Source organism: Miscanthus floridulus, chromosome 18 (assembly GCF_019320115.1).
Source record: "Miscanthus floridulus cultivar M001 chromosome 18, ASM1932011v1, whole genome shotgun sequence".
In the NCBI taxonomy this organism is placed as follows: Eukaryota; Viridiplantae; Streptophyta; class Magnoliopsida; order Poales; family Poaceae; genus Miscanthus; species Miscanthus floridulus.
The window spans coordinates 7104935-7122563 of record NC_089597.1 but is presented as its reverse complement, the minus strand read 5'-3'; the positions used below and the strand labels follow the sequence as shown (position 1 = coordinate 7122563).

At 42.0% G+C, this 17629-nt stretch overlaps 1 protein-coding gene across 14 annotated transcripts; it reads right to left on the bottom strand.

The window, feature by feature from the left end:
• Positions 1-70: 70 nt before the first annotated feature.
• Positions 71-15796, bottom strand: LOC136523039 (uncharacterized). Of its 14 annotated transcripts, none has more exons than XR_010776075.1 (11): positions 15068-15796; positions 14555-14635; positions 14084-14521; positions 13133-13309; positions 12894-13012; positions 10814-11441; positions 7842-10703; positions 2850-7567; positions 2300-2558; positions 1950-2084; positions 71-1720 (listed from the first exon to the last, which is right to left on the bottom strand). XR_010776075.1 is itself a non-coding variant. In XM_066516822.1 (2 exons), exons 1-2 carry the CDS (start codon positions 15749-15751, stop codon positions 14105-14107), a joined length of 1215 nt encoding a protein of 404 aa, XP_066372919.1. In that variant the 5' UTR covers positions 15752-15796; the 3' UTR covers positions 13879-14104. The 14 variants fall into 14 exon arrangements, 1 of the variants encoding a protein (XP_066372919.1); XR_010776074.1 differs by having other exon boundaries at positions 73-1720; positions 2850-7202; positions 7294-7567; positions 14084-14635; XR_010776063.1 differs by having other exon boundaries at positions 74-1720; positions 2850-3329; positions 3833-7567; positions 14084-14635.
• Positions 15797-17629: the final 1833 nt, after the last annotated feature.

Genomic DNA, 17629 nt, shown 5'->3' with positions numbered 1-17629 from the left:
TCCGTCCGTATCCGATCCGTTTTCATCCCTACTACTGATCATATACTAAAATAGTAACATAGTGTAAATCTTGGAGAAATCAACAATTCCACTTAGGAGTACATCTTTATATTAGTTTCGACAGCCGAAAAGAACTGTGCCATGGAGAAGACCTCAAGTTTTCTTTGGAATTTGTAACAGCATGTTATTATCATATTACAAATTCATATGGTACATGAGAGTCATATAAATCTTTTTAAATCTAATCCACAAAGCATAGACTATTTACCATGAGTTCCAGCTATCCAGCGTTCCTGAAAGAATTTCCTATATGGGCATCCTACTTGCAAATTATATAATATAATAGTAGTAACCAAATGAACTTCTCTTACAGAGTAGGAGCCACTGTGCCGATTAACAGCTTCAGGAAGCTCCCAAAATGTATTCATACTAGTGGCAGGCGCGCGCCTTCGCGCGACGGTAAAGGATTTTAGTATGGTTCATAGTGTGGTAGCATTATGACGGTGGATAAGTATGGAACACATTTAGTTCGATGCGTATTGCTAAGGCGCATAATTGGAAGACCACCAAAAAAAAAGGGGAACAGACGAAGTGACCATAGCCATTCAGTTGACTTATTTTGGCAGCATAATAAAAGGGACACATATAACTATCTAGCTTTAGGATTCAGTAATTAGTATTTATAATCTGATGATTGCTATACCTTTATTTACTGACAGACCTGTAGATGTCTATGGATCTCGGCAACAGGAATGGATACAATTTCTTTGGAAGTGCAAACCTTGAAAAAGAAGTGAAAAGCAAAAAGGAAAAAAGATCATGAGAACACAGTGACAAACTGAGAGATAGAAGGATGAATGTCATCCGCATAAATTTCAACTGAATCATGCATTTGTATGGGCATCTAAATCTGAAGAAAAGTAAGTTCGAGAAGGTTACCAAGGGAAAACAACCTCAACTGATGATTCTGCTTTTAGCTAGTAGTCCCAGTCTGGGAGGCAACAAAGAAGCCTTCTTATATAATTGAACATAACCTTCATTTTAATTTGTAGCATACAAAAAGGCTGAACCTTGCTTATATAATTCTACATAGCCTACATTTAATTTGAAGGATGCAATAGGCAACATGCCATCTAATTAATGTAGAAAACTGATTGATAACTTTCTAAGAGCAAATTTTATGGCAGTGCAAATTCACTTCATTGAAATCTAAGGTGAAGGCATTCATACTCCATGTTGTAAGCAGAGGTGTTGATGTGATCACTTCATTGCATTGACACAAGCAATCTTATTGTAGAACCTCAACACTGACAGAATCTACTGAACAATACGAAAAATGGAGTGCAGTAGCTCCATGCCTTAAATTGAATCTAAGTATAAATATTTCAACGGAGAAGCAATAGGGTCTGGTTACAAAATATTTCTAATTTCTATTTTGCGTGCATCATATAACCTCAAATTTCATGGCATGATGCATCTGATAGAAGAATCCAGAGCCGATCTCATCCGAGCGGTATGTAAATTTAATTTCTATTGACAGCTCTGATCCTACACTCGCTGTGCTGTAATATCTAAAGTAGGGAAAATAATTCAATTTCGATTGCTAATGTAGAAAACTGTATAGGAACTTTAGTTCGAAGTTGAAATTTGTCCTTGCTATCCCATTGGAACTTGTTTGTTGCTGAAACGGTCCCCCTGTAAACAGAAGCCGTAGAAGTGGCTTCATTGGTAAGAACTAAGATTAGGAAAAACAAATAGACAGGATAGCAGTAGCTATATTTCTGTAGATGTAATCACGAGCATGTATGACACGAGTGGTTTCATTTGAAGTGCAGTTGAACAGTATGTTTGTATCAAGTAATTAATTCTGTGAACTGCAGAGGCAAACTCTTGACCTCATAAATAACGATGGGTCAGGCAACCAACATGGTGTGTATTGCTTTGCATACCTGAATATGGAGATGCTCTTGGAGATGCACTTAGTATGCAACTTCTCCAAGCCATGACGTGGTCATTGGTGCCATATTCGTATTGCAGGTAAACTGAACACACATATAATTCCATTCGAACCGCTCCACCGGAAACTACTCTAGCAAAAAAGAGCATCCAGACACATAAAAATGAGCTGTTGGGTCAATTTTATACTGATCAATATTTGTCCTTTTCCTGGAGTCCTAAGCTCTAGTATAAAATGCAACACTATATTGTACTATATCTACCAGGATAGTCTATAGTATAGATACACCAGAAGATTCCACAATCTGAATCTGTAGTGCGCAGACAGAAGAAAAGGGCGTACCCAGTGCAGAGAGCTCCCGTTCTGTGCAGGGTCTGGGGAAGGGTGTCAGTGGCAAGCCTTACCCTCGCCTGTGCAATGCGAGGAGACCACGACTCGAACCCGAGACCTTCCGGTCACAGGCGGTAAGACTCTACCGCTTGCACCAGATCCGTAGACAAAAGAAAAAAACTGAGGAAATGCCAAAGGCCATTGGCAACATTCAGTTAGCATGTGAAAGCGAAAGCCAATCAAGTTTGATGTTCCAACAGAATGGTTAAATCTGGTAAGAGGCATAGATAAAAGTAGAGTCAGCCATAATCCTAAGCTGAAAATACACAATAGTTTGTCACTTATAATGATGCAAGTGTGCGACGATAAAGAGTTGTATGGAAGGGATTAGAAAGGAAAATGCATATATAAAATTCTCCTGTATGTCTAAGTAGTCACAAATTTAATCATGGCACTAAAAGGAGCACAGAAGAACGGCCTAGATACTCGTAAATATTATTTGGCATCGGTAGGCCATTTGAAACGTTAAATTCAAAGACAGCCTTGAAATCTAACTGCTAACCTCAAGTGTGCATTGTGTCATCATTCCCAAGGATCACACGTGATGGCATAAAGTATGGAGGCACAAGATCATGCGGCAGAGCCAAGGAAGTCAAACAAGAGGGATTAGTCCTTTGATTTTGTAAATCAACCACAGCACAGCAGCAGTCACTACTGTGGGGCCATAAAATTGGATTGTTGTATCCGAAAACAAGCACACTGGATTTACTCATCAGTACAGTATTGGATCGAGTATAAGACATAATAATATTATTAAACAAAGAATTTCGAATTATTATAGGTGTATAGAGACATTTTCTTTACAGAAGTAGACACACGCCACACCACACGGGCAGGAAATAAGGAGGATGAGCTTACCAGGGAACTACATCACAATCAGCTTTGCTTTGTTTCATGTGTGCATAGAATAGAATATCTGATGTTGGTCCAGCAGGTCTGACCCCAAACAATATACAGACTAATAATGCAATGGGAAGTGAGCCTAAAACCTCAAAAAACATGGAAAAGCAAATGTAAGATATTATTTGAACAGACCTAGGGAATACCGAAGAAACTGCAGGGACTACAAAAATTAATAATGGACCAAATACATAAATCTGATGCGGTTAAAGACACCATATTACTCATTAGGGACTAATATTTCTGGCTTGAACTCCCAATTTGTAGATGGCATCAGTAAATTCTATAGTACTATGGGGATACAAATAGACTATACATCCAACAGGCTCATATCTTATAAGCTAGAGCATGCGGTATCATATTTTGAAAGAACTTGCAGCTATAGAAATGGATAGAGAGTAGTTTTAATCTGAACTTAGTAAGTTCTGGGTCAGGATAATGTGTTTTGGGTCAGTGTTTATGTGTTTATGTGTTTTGGGAGGTGGGCACGCAGCTATAAAATGAAATACGCAACTGCAGGCACAAGAATGGAGGGAAAAGATTATTAGTTTTGGTTAGCAAATTTATGGCGGTGAGTTGCCGTACCTTCTTAGAGGGCTCAGTAATGTGGCAATGATCGTTTGTTCATGAACCCGGAGTTTGAAGGCATGTTGACAAATGGGTTACTCTCAGAAACTGCATAATATAGGTAACAGGCCATGCCGAGTGCCTCAGAAGTGAATAAACCTGAGATCATATTGCTGTGCAATGGATCTGGAATTTTCATCACAGGTTGAAGAAGGGAAAAAATGGCAAATGGTCAAAACATCAGACTATAACGATAGGAACACATGATATGATTTGGCAAATGGTTACAACAGGAGATCATAAGCAAAGAAGCTTGCAGCACATACAAAAGTGTCAGAGCTTGTTGGAGGACTCAGTAATGTGTTAATCATCATTTGTTCATGAACTTGGAGCTTAAAGGCATGCTGACAAATGGGTTGCTCTCATAAATTGCAGGCATGCCCAGTACCTCACAAGCGAATGAACATCAGATCATAGCGTTGAGCAACGGATGTCAAATTTTCATCACAGGCTGAAGAAGGGAAAAAATGGCAAATGAAAAATGGCCAGAGCTTGAGACCATAGTGAATGAGGAACGCATGACATAAATTGGTAAATGGTTAGAACACGAGATCATAAGCAAAGAGGCTTGGAGCATATAGAAAGTTGGCAGAGCTTCGTAGAGACCTCAGTGATGTGTAAACCATCGTTTGTTCATCAACCTGCAGCCTCAAGGACAATCTTGCATGGTGAAGAGCTAAAGTAGAATATTGAGTGGAAACTGTAAATAAAAATATACATCCAGTAACTGTAGCAATCCATCTAAAATGTACTACCTCATGTAGCTTCTCACTAAGCTGCCTAGCTACACACCTGAATTGGAGATCAGAATCACCAAACTTGCTTGGATCATTAGACAACCATTGGAGCCCAAATATTATGTCTTTCATATGATAGTTCACTCAAAACTGACTAAATTTTGGTATAAGTAACGTAGGTGAGCTCACCATCTTATCTATTTCATTTATACAGAGGTAGGATTATTGTACAAAAAGCGTCGTAGTCTAAGTATCTGAACTTTAGGTTGTCTAGGCATTCATAAGTGCTTCAGTAGCGTGGAAGTGCAATAGGCTGGGTAACAGGACAACTGCTACCAGCAACATAAATTATACTGGAAGTGAATAAATGACCAGTTCAGTTGAAAAAATAAAGAGATGAGCATAAAAAAGAGAAACAGCATGGCAAAAAAATAAGCAGGTAAATGACTTATGCAGAGCAATGAATGGAACAATTAGCAGTAACTGAGCAGGTAAGCTATAGATGAATGACGTGGAGCACAATGTCATGGAAAATTTCATGTCCAGGAAAAACGGAAGTAGGTTTCAAAGGGATAATCGTAACAAATTTATTTCTGGAAGATAAAAATGGCATACCATTTGTTCATTAAGTAGTAAATAGCAACCATGTATGGCAGTACTGAGTTTATGTGCTAACTGACCTCCTCATAAAAGAAGTGCTGATCACAGAGTTCAAACAATGGTATTAAGATGAATGACAAAAAGAAAGTACAATTAATTTTAGGAGTACTTTGGTGCAAGAGACACCTTCTAAGTTTAGGATCAATATTAGGAATAGGATGCATAAGTTTAGGTTCATGCATGTTATCAACCAAGATAGTTATAGTACGACAGCACACAAGGTAACGTAATTATATTCCATCACTGATCAATGACGACTGACTATGCAGGCAACCTCCTTGTATTAAAATTCCTTTCAACAACCAACCAATGCAAGATGAGTCCAAATTGTTTCTACATGCAAGATTTCCAACGGGCTGCCCGAACACTATTAGTGTATTTTTGTCACAAACACTTAACACAAACCATGAAAAGTAATCTGAGACAAGCAAAGGTACAATGCATAAATAATAGGTATAGTTTGGACAGTTAAAGAGGAAACTAAGCCTGATACTGACATTCACTAAGTAGTAAATTACCTTTCTAGCAAGGCCAATCGCAATTACATCATTGGCAATGGGTTGTGCTCAGTAATAGAAGAACCGATGAATTGTATGAAGCAAAGACATCATTGACAATGGATGTATGCTGACTAACAAATGGATAAAATGTGCAACTAATAGAACGACATTGTCACAAGATTCATTGAAGAATGAAATAACTATGTACTCATCACTGCAGAACTCCATTATCTCTGTCTTAAAAAGATCATCATTGCACCATCCCCAAGCCTCAGTAGATAGCATGAATGCAACAATTTATAATCACTGTACATGGAAGGATATCAGTTGTGCACAAAAGATAACAGCAAGAGACAATGGACACTGGGCGAGCTTGCTCGCTGCAGCGAAGAGGGGAGGGGAGCCAAGATCCCCGCAGTGAGGAGAGGGAGTTTAAGGAAGGGGAGAGAGCGCACGCCGGAGTTTAGGGTTTGGCCCATCCGGCATCGTACCTAGGGTTTCGCCGACAGGAGGAGCGCAGGCGCCCCGGCGGGAGGAGGCATCGAGGAGACCGCACGGAGGACGGGGGAGAGGGAGGGGGCCGCCGGGCCCCACCCGCGCCGCCTGCAGGCTGCGCCGCTGCCTCGCGGCCGCCGCCGCCGCGGGAGGAAGGAGGAGGACGAGGAGGAGGCGGAGGAGAAGGAGGGCGGCCGCAGCGCGCCGCTCGCGCCCGACGCCGTCGCCCCTGATGTCGGGAGGAGGAGGGAGGAAGCGAAGAGAGAGAGGGAGGGAGGGAACGGAAGAGCTGTGTTTTTTTACTCAGGTGAAGCGGAAGCTGACATATATATTTATTGGCCTGGATTCAAACGCGAAGCCGAAAAAGCTGATAAGAAGCCGGAGAAGCGCACGAGAAGCAGGAGAAGCCGCTCCGGCGGAAGCCGGTCGGACCAATCTAGGTCGTTGGATGGCGAGATCGAACGGAGGAAAACATTTCGGACAAGGTGGACGTGGCTTCTGTGCGAGGAGCCGACGCACTGAAGCTGATTCTATTGGAAGCAGATCTAGCAAATCATGGCCATGTATCGCGAGATCTAACGGACGAGGAAATTCCGGGTGACGTGGACGGTGGTTCCGCTCGAGGAGCAGGCCACCCTTGTCTAGGTAAATTTGCCATCTCTGATTGAAGATCACCAAATTTATACTCACGTCTATCAGCACAGCATAATTCAAGCCCAAATGCCAGCACCAGCTTCCTTGTGAAGAATAAAAGAATAAATAGCAACATCAGCTAGTTGACCGGTATGCTGGCAGCAGCTTCTCAACAAATTGAGATCCTGAGCTCTTCCCTCAGCTGGTTGTCTGGCACACCCACCCAAATTGCACCCCATGCGCATGCTCAAATGCAGCATTGAAGGACTTGAACTGCTCCCGCAGCACTGACTTGTATAATCCCTGACAAAAAGCCACCACTTACTTGAAGTTCCTCATCACTCAAGCAATTCAAGATCTTCAACCATGAGGTGCGCTGATAGTTTGTGGTTACCATTGTGAACTTGCCAATAAGCCGTTTCATTGAAATGTTGTACCATATACTACAGTCAGGCAAACAATCTATCTTTCTGAACAAAAAAAATTTTGATAACACTTTGTGAACAAAATTAAACCATATAGGATACTTTGCATCGTCGTTGTCATCAAACCGACGCTTACCAGACCTAAGCACTGAATGTGACACGCCGAGGCATCCATCTCCAGGTCCCCAACCTTCCTGACATCTTCATCTTCCACATCCACATCAACCTCAGGCTCCCCTGCATCTGCGCATTATCTCATCCCAGCAGAACAAAACAAAGGACAACTGTATCAGCTAACAAGAACTACAAAATCAAGTAACATATACTTCCCCATTCTAATATCTCATTCTTAATAATAACAAGTTCGGTTTGCTTAATTATGAGCTTGCATGGAACTGTGACAGTCATACAGAAATGGGGTCATGATTTTGTAAAATAAATCCCTGGTAACATACTTCAACCTTATGAACAAACTGCACAAATTGTGAAAAGTATCGTGTGATATTGGGCCACATACCGTAGCTGGAAACATTAGAGAATCAAACGTATCTGACCAATCACACAAGGCTGAGTTTACTGCCGCCACTTTCTTCTTGATACCTAAATAACATGCATAATTAGCCAGAGCGATCTTGATCATACATTTGTCTAGCAGATCTTGGTAACATTCAGATAAAAAAGATGTATCTATTTCAGGAGAATTCCTTTTCACAAATTAGTTTTTGATAAAAAATGCCATCTCACCTCTATTTATCTGCTGGTTCCATCAACAAAAAAAAAGGTGGAGACGGGAAGGCCATGATGGAACAGAAAGTTTTTTTTTTTTCTAACTTGGAAGCCTTGCTAATATCCAATTTGACAGTAGAGAGAAACTAATCAAAACACTGGGAGCAGGACGACATCCTCAATCGCCGGGTTCTCCAGCAAATCGATCTGCCGCAGACGATGTGGATGTGGTGGAGTTGAAGGTGGACATCAAGTCTGCTCTAGCTCTGGCCAAGAACCCAGTCTTCCATGACAGAAGCAAGCACATTCGGATCAAGTACCATTTCATCAGGGATTGCTTCCAGGAGATGAGGAGAATTGGTCTGAAGCAAATCACCCTGTACTAGGCTTAGGGGGAGATTGATAGTTAAGCCTAGCTACTTGTATCTTACTTTCCTGCATTTACTATTCACTGTCAAGTAGTTCTCAGTTCCTTGGCTTCCAAGTAGGAATCAAGATGTCTGCTTTATACAGCAGAATATGCTAAGGGTAGGTAGAGGTAGCTAAAGCCACTTTTGCTCTATATAAGCAGTGGCATATCTTCTTGTATTGCAAGTCTTGTAACTTTCAGTTTCAATCCAAGCGGCCTATGGCCAAGCTGCCCTCTGGGCTTTCCACCCAAATCTGAGTTCTTCTATGTCTGGGCAACAAGGTGTATGTCTTTTTGAACCGTAATTTGCAATTCTATTTGAAAGAACATAACAATACTCTCATGGGCTGCCATAGTCCACTATAAACCTGCATAATTTCTTAACGTTTTATTTCTTTGGGGAAACTCATTCCTTAATATCTTTCCAATTTCAATATGCATTTTCATTATTCGAAGCTCTTTGTTGGATGGTGCCATGATGCCCTCAATCTCTTCTGCAGGGAAACAACATGACTAGCACTGAACCAGATGGTGGTGCTATAAACGATGTCTGCATCTTCTGGAATAGTGGTTTAATGCTATTAGCCCTGGACAATAGCCAGATACCTGCCCACTTCATTCCTGCACTTGGACCTGCTCCAAAGTGGTGCTCACATCTTGATAACCTAACTGTGCGTGAGACTGCTTCGATTGCTTTCTAATAGTTTGATCTAGTAATCCTTAAGTGAACATTTCATCATTTGCGTTCCTCCATTTATAGGAGATGGAAGAGAAACCAGAGACAACACTGTTTGATGAGTACAAGTTCTTGATGACAGAGGACGGCCTTCTTTCTCCTCCTGGAAATGCTCCTTCTTAGACAAGGCTAGACTGCAAGCTCTTAGGATGTCTGAGGACAAACGCACTTCTTTCCTCCTTTGTATAGATCGCTTTTCTTAGTTTTCTAGCTGCTAAGTGGCTCTCTCAGCCTCTTGGGTGGTTTTTGTTGTGCTTGTTTCCCTGTACAGTCCTCACCCTTTTTATTTATAAAATCTCACAGTGGGGGTTTCCCCTGCTGTATTTTACGCTCCAAAAAAAAAGTACAAGTTCTTGACTAAAGAAGAGATGGAGCGACTGAACCTTACTCAATACATTGGCAGCAGCGGTGTAAGAGCATATTTACATGGATTTGTCGTACGTTATATACTATACAAGAAGGTAAAATTGGCTTCTTTTACACATTTACATATAGTTCATTAGAGTTTCTTTAGAATGTTTCGCAATTTATCTTGTGCTGGACATTTTGTTTCCTCTATTATACTTAGCAATTCATTTAGTTACGACTAGATGTTTGATTTCCTGAAATTAAGGCACTTCCCTTTGTTGACATACTAGGTTGTTCTTTATAAATTAGATCTTTGTTAGGCATTTACTGTATAAATGATCTCTATTATGGACTGGTTATATTATTTTTCTGTATGGTTGGATGGGTTAAAGAAAAGACATGAAACGATATTTACCAGGATTTCTATTTCTTTGCAGCAACGGGCAGAAGTTGCTCCTGTTGAGTACGAGACAATTAAAGAAGAGATAAAGAAAAAGAAAATAGAAGCTCAGAGAAAATCTCGTATAGCGGTATGTTTTTCACCTCCTTATCTGTGGTACAGGCTCTATATTACAAACCTGATGAACTTTCTTTTTTTTTCTCTTGCAGCAAGTTGTCAAAATACCGAAGGTTAACAGTCATATTATGGACAGTATAATGGAAGATGAAATAGATCTTGATACGGAGAATGTTGACAAATCAAGTATTAAGAGAAGATAGAAATGTGGTAATAGGCAACTGCAATAGCTAAGTTGATTACAGTTTACAACATGGGGAATCCCTGCAGTGAGCAAGTAAATGTTATGCCTGATAACTCATTGTTAACCATTAACACCAATGGATCGAGATGACATTCAAACTTTGAGCTATTTCAGCCATAGTAATGTGAGTAATTCAAACATATTGGAAATGGCAAAAAAGATGTAAATAAAACCATGAATGCATCATCCCCATTTTTAGGCATTCTAAAAACACGAGCTATATACATATACATATACATATATATATATATATACTTACCTGAGTGACGGAACTTGATGGCATCAGTTCTACCAGTCCAAATTTCGCAACACACACTGAGATTTTTTTTATCAAGAAGCACATTAGCTGGTTCAAAATTCTGGTGCACAATTGGAGGTTGGAAGCTATCATAGATATACCTGCAGGGAAAAAGTAATTTGAAAATAAATTCAGTGAAAGCTCTACCGCTTTAAATAACAACACCGTATGTGGATTATTGTACTGATAATAGAACAATAACTACACTTACTCTAAGGCTTTTCCTGAACCAAGAGCAACCTGGAGGCAGGCATCCATGCCAGTGCACTTTCAGTATCCTCTATCATGAAGTGCATCATCTAGTGTCCGTTATGCTAAAGTGATTGTACACGAGTAACCTCTGCCCATATTCAGCACAGTAGCCAACTAACTCAAGAATGTTAGGATGCTTGATCTCTGAGATATTTTCAACATGTTCTACAGGTTCTAGAAAGTCATCTACTGATATTCTTCCATTAGCGCTGTCAATCTTCATAACCTCCAACAACTCCACAAAATACAATTATACTGAACTCTGGCTGCTCTTCCATCAAGACAGGTAATACACCTTGCCATCAGGAAGCTCTGCTAGGTAAATATTTCTTATTCTACTCTCTCTTATCACATTCTCCTCTCTGAAACTATTTGTATATTGCTGAAGAGATGCAACAGAGAATGGTGTGGCAGAAGTCGAGTTACTTTTCTTCAGTGGAGGACCCTATTGCTTTTCTGGTGGAACAATGGGATTTGCAACAACTCTTTCAATTGGGGGTAGTGACGGTGGAGGGACTGGTGGTAGAGTCTGCTCGATCAAATTAATAATGTGCTCCTTTTGGTTTCAGGAGACTTCTTTGGAAGAGCTGTAAACAACAGCATGGAAACTTTCAGACATTTTTAGTTGGTAAATATAATATTCAGTGCTGTTTTGACTTGAACTCTTAAGATACATGTTCTAAAGTATGCTCCCATTTTAGTTCTCTAAAAGTCAAACTTTTTTTTTCTCGAATACGCAGGAGAGCTGCGTATCATTGCATTAAGAGAGGAAAAAATGGACCCATACAAGAAGCCTCCCCCCACTCCGGCCCGAGCTGTGGGGGTGCTAAGTTACAACAAGGCCTAGAACACTAAAACACACACACTGGGTAGGACCTGACCCACAACACAAAACTATTGACAACAGCTAGGTTGTTGCCACCTCTTGACCTAAAGCACCAAGCTTTTGTGCCCCTGCGAGACGCCAAAGATGGTGCTCATCATCAAAGGAGCGGAGCAAATCATTCATGCTCGGGCTCGCTCCTTCGAAAACACAAGCATTCCTATGTTTCCAGAGAAGCCAAGCACCTAGGATGATCAAAGTGTTCAAACCTTTCCTCTTTTCTTTGGGTACCAGGATGATCAAAAGTCAAAAACTATTGAACTGGAAGAATGCCATAACTTGTCTTTTTTTCAGTTTTGATCTGTATCAAATACTTTTGGATTAGTTACATTTGGTTTAGGTGATTTAGATGCTTCTGTTCTTAAGATGGACATCTGTCAGGACAGAAGACTTAATGCAATGATGCTATTCGTGTAGAAAAAGGAGCTGCAGAGAAAAAAAAAAGGCTCTTATATGAGATATATTTACATAAGGCACTCTAATGTTTCACACCTTTACCATTCATCACCATCAAATGTAGTCAACAAACATGCTCAGTTAAACACATGTTTCTTAGAAATCCAAATCTGCAGAGTACATGTTTCTCTAATCTCTAGTGGAATTTGATCACTGAGGCCACTTAGCCTTATAATTCTGCAACTTATTTATTACACCAAATTAACTTTATAAGTTATTTATTAAACCAAATTTGATCTCTTGGGACACCATTAACCTTGATATATGTCCTGAATCCTGGTGATAATGCTTTGTGAAGATACTCCTTTTTTGGGGATAACAAGAGCAGTGGTTCGTGTAGAACAATTTTAGAGCGATTGTTATTTGGTTCTATACATTGCGAGTTCATTATATTGATGCCAATCCTTAATTAGCTCCAGTTGCAAGCGTTGTTGGGTGTGATACTGTTTTCCACCTGTGTTACTTGACCCTGGTGCTTACGCAATCATTTCTACTCCTTAATCACCTTGAAGTTGAACTATATATTTTTTATAATCACCTCGAACCATGTATATCAATTTATATGTATTTTAAATCCACAATATTTTTTGTTAAGCACCTGCTGTTCAAATTCCTTTAGGACCTTCTTCATATACAGTTTTGTTAGATTCACTAATCCCAGTATCATCTGCAAAAGGCAAACATGGTAAGATCTCTTAACCTGTTATCAATGGTTCACCAGGGTATATTTTAGAACAGGAAAGTTGCTAGACCCAAAGCATCCAGTCAGTCGGCATCACTGAGCTCCTCAGATCCATCAATCTGTTCATGTTCTGCAATCTGAAAAGCATCATACTCTATCGTCATCAGTTAATAATGGCACCGACAAAATGTTTATGAGGTAGCGCAGATGTAATGGTTATTGATGTTTGCTGTTGACAATTAACTTGACACACTTACTTATCTAACAAGCTCGTAATCTTGTTCTCACAGGATGTAGGGCAACAATCATCATTCAAGGAAGAGATATCTGTTAGAATACCGAGACTGATAGATATGCTAGCAGCATTCGAATGCCAGTTGAAGTGCTTTAAAACGGCTGCCTCAACAGACTGGAAAGGTAGCAGTTGTCACTAGCTACATCAGAAATGAAAAGGAAGTTAGCAGTTGTCACTAGCTACATCAGAAATGAAAAAGGGGGGCAGAGTCAATGGATATACAAATGAAATGAAAAGACGGAAATTGTAGTATTTTGTTCCCAGAGTAGAAAGTTGTTGATCCAGCCGATCCAACCACAAATGTTATTAATTGCTCCACATTAGTTCCAACTTCCACAAATGTTATTACTTGCTCCACACCGGTGCCAGTGTGGAATTTCTTTTCTGAAAATGTGAGTGTAGATACCAGTGTGGAATTTCTTTTCTGAAAATGAGACGGCACCAAAAAGAGGAAATATAGAAATACAGGAGCTAGTACGATTATAATAATCAGGAAAGAAGGTTAACAAAAGAAAAGAAAAAACATCAGTCATAACAACCGCGGCCGCCGCACTGGTTGGAGACGTCAACAATAGCACGGCCACCGTGCTGGTTTAGCTCGTTTAAATAACATCTTCTAGGAAAATATAGCAACTCTTTAAGTCTGAAGATATGGGACACTGACACGGAGACATCAACTACATTTAAATAACATCTGAGTCGAGCGAGTTCTAGGAAAATATAGAAACTCAAGTCTTATGATGTGAGAATAACATCAGTACCAGGTACTCATATGACAAAAGATACCACTTTTACAACTTAAATACTACTTGTACAAGCAAACAAAGCTGAATATCTCTGAAACAAGCGACGGTCCATCACTTATACTAAAATATAAATATAATTATTATTATGCTAGGCAGCCTTAACTCACCAACCACACGTGACAACAGTGCTACACCAACTTGTGGTCATTGTCTTCGTCATCGGTGACCTCCACCTGGTACTCAGCATACCCCTTGATCAAGGAATGGCATTGCAAGTACTCATGGAACACACAATTAACCTCATCATGGGCAGTAATCATATCAAGCAAGTGTGGGTTCACGTAACGCGTATTGTAGATGACAGGCTTGGGAGGGGGCTGCATCCTCAAAATATCAATTGACTTCTTGTCCAACCTCTTAGTCACCATCTTAGTCTTCCTATTTCTGACAGCGGATTCGCTATCCTTCATCTTTGCCTCCTCCTTCGATTGAGGCTTGACAGGGGGCTGATTCAAAATCTCGACAGTCTTCTTGAGCAACCTCCTAATCTCCATCTTAGTCTTCCTATTTCCGCCAATCGATTTGATGATGTCCTCTATCTTGGCCTCCTCCTTCGATCCGCTGCCCTCCATCTTCGCCTCCTCCTTCGATCCGCTGCCCTCCATCTCTGATCCGCTGCCCTCCATCTTCACCTCCTCCTTCGATCCACTGCCCTCCATCTGTTAGTTAATAATTTCAGTTTCATTAAGAGAAACAAACTAAATAAATGGAAAATAAAAATAGATAGAATTCCTTTTATCTTCCTTCAAATCCAAAAAAAAACTCTTTTTTTATACATAGGCCACCGATTTGGCATTTTAAAAGAGGATGTGTGCCCTTCTAGTAAATAGTTCAAACTATTTTATCGATATAAGTGTTCTATATCAAACAAATTCTACGCTAGCTATTTCCTGCTTAAAGATTTTCAAGACTAATACTAATGTAGTTATAGAAAGAGTACCCCTTTTTGCCCGGACTTCAAGCAGTTTAGCTAAAAAAGGGGAACTTATTGAAATAAATATTTTATTTTCCTTTTACTGTTCTCATCTATCCTTCTAATCGAACTTGAAAATGGATTCAAAAGAAAGCTATTCTGAAAATAAAAGAAATACCTCGCACGATCTCTTAGCCTTCTTCTTCTTTGATCCGCTGCCCTCCTCATCATCACTCTTCGCCTTCTTCTTCTCCTTCAATCCGCTGCTAGATGTCTTGCCCTCCTCCCTCGATCGCTTCGACTTCTGCTCCGATCTGGCGTCTGCCACCATCGCCTCGTCCTCCGTCGCAATCTTCTTCCTCTGCTTCATGCCCTGCGACGGACGGACAGCCATCAACTCGCTGCCCTCCTCCCTCGATCTCTTCTTCTTCTCCTTCAATCCAGCCTTCGATCCGGGGTCAGCGCTGCCCTCCTCCCTCGATCTCTTCTTCTTCTCCTTCAATCCGGCCTTCGATCCGGGGTCAGCTACCATCGCCTTGTCTTCCTCATCGGGCCCGGGCTTCTGTAACAGCGAATGGCAGCAAGTCGGGCACACCTCTAACAGCGAACCGGAGCAAGTCGGGCACCTCTTGGTCTCCATCATAATCCTCCTCCTCGTCTGCAGGTCCTGCCACTGCTTCTTCGTCGCCTCAGCCGGCTCTATCTCCTGGAGGGGCCCGTGCCGCAGCACCGCCTTCATCAAGTCCCGCATCTTCTCGGCTTCCTTCACCACCTCCACCACCTCGGATGTGCGCCTCTTCCTGAACACAAACCCGGAGCACGTGGAACACATGACCCACTCCGTGGGGGGGAACCTCCGCATCCTCCCTCCCCCGTTCTCCGTCGCCCTCCTCTCACGCCCGCTCTCCATCGCCCTCCTAACCTATATATATTACTCCCCGCAAACCCTAGGTGCCAAATGGGCCAACTAGCCCAACTCGGTCGCAGGGCCCTGTTTGGTTTATGACCCACAAAAGTCCTGCCAAATTTTGTGCATACCAAATTGCCAAAGTTTTGCTAAAAAAAAAACAAATTGCCAAAGTAATTTTGGCTTGACAAAAGATTCATAATTTTGACCAAATCTGTTTAAGAAAGTATTGATGTTTATGATGGTAATAAGTACCATTAGATTAATCATGCAATGTATCTTCATAATAAATCTAACTGGAAATCTAAATATAGATAATATGTTCCATAAACTTAGTCAAACCTAAGATCATTTGACTCCTCGTAAAACGAGATTTATATTTTTTTTGACAGAGGAAGTAGGTCAAGAAAATTGACTTTCCTTGAAAATTTGACTAGGGTTTGATTGGAAGCTACTCTCTCCGTCCAAAATTTTTTTTTGTCTAGTCAATTATGGTCCATTGTCCATTGCTTGTGCGGGCTAGATCTTAGGCGCCAAAAATTTTGGCGCCAAATAATGATGACATGTATTTCGTGACTAAGGCCAGTATAAATGGTGATTTTATTAGAGTTTCATTGGTATTAAATGAGGTGCCACCCCAGCAAATATAATGATTTGGCACTATATTTATAAGAAGAGAGTTTGGTAGGGACGAAACTACTCCCTCCGTATCCTAATTAGCAGTCGTTCTAGAGCCGAGCGCGTTCGCGGCAAAGGATGTCATCCGCGTCCACGAAGCCTGTTTTGGACGCGATTGCCCCTGGGGCCACGCGGCGCCGCCCGGCCGCACGTCCGCACGCGCCTCCCTCGCGTCTCCTCGACTCGCCTCCCACACGCGCCGCCGGTCCGCATGCACGCCCCCTCGGGACTCCTGGACTGGCCTCCATTAATCGACACGAACTCGCGCCGGCCGCATGGACGAGTCCAAGCGATTCCAAACGACTGGATGTCTCTACTACACAAAAGCTAACAAGCATTCGGTTTGCAGATACCCGCGAAAGCCGTGGCGACGCCGACCGACGAAACCACACGAATCCACCTCGCCTACGCCTACCACGCGCCGGTCGTGGCGTCGTGGGGCGCCTCACCTGCGCGACCCGTCTTCTTTGACCCCGCCGCCCACAGCACGCTCGCCATGGAGCCCGACGGCGCGCGGGTGCTGCTTGCCGCGGACGACGTCTGGCCGGAGTCGAAGGAGGTCGCTGCGGTGGACGTCGGGCTGGACTCGCAGGAGGTCACCACCGAGGACGTCTTCGAGGCACTGGACTCCGTCGACCCGCTGCAGTCCGTCGAAGGACTGGAGTCCGTCGTCGCGTAGGACTCCGTGATCGCGCAGGACTCCGTCGAGGCGCCGGTGGTGGTACCGGACTCCGTCGAGATGGTTGCAGACCCCATCGACATCGTGCCGGACTCTGTCGAGATGGTGCCGGAGTACTTGCCGCCGGGCGCTTTCGTTTGCGGTCGCTGCCATCTCGTCCATGAGGACCGCGAAGCGTGGAACCGTGCGCACTCGCGGTTCTACCCATGCCCTTGCTGCGGTCTCATCCACGCGGACTACTCCATCGACGCCATGCTCGACCACATCAACGTGGACTGCGAGCTTTTCATGGAGCACTACAAGGGCTTGCTGCCGACAAAGGACGACGCCAAAGCATCGGTAAGATAACTTAGAAAGGATGATTTAGTTCATGCAGCATTACAAATTTAGTTCATGCAACAATCGGCATTACAAGAAAGGATGATGTCTCTACTACACAAAAGCTAACAAGCATCATTATAATTTTTTCATGCAGC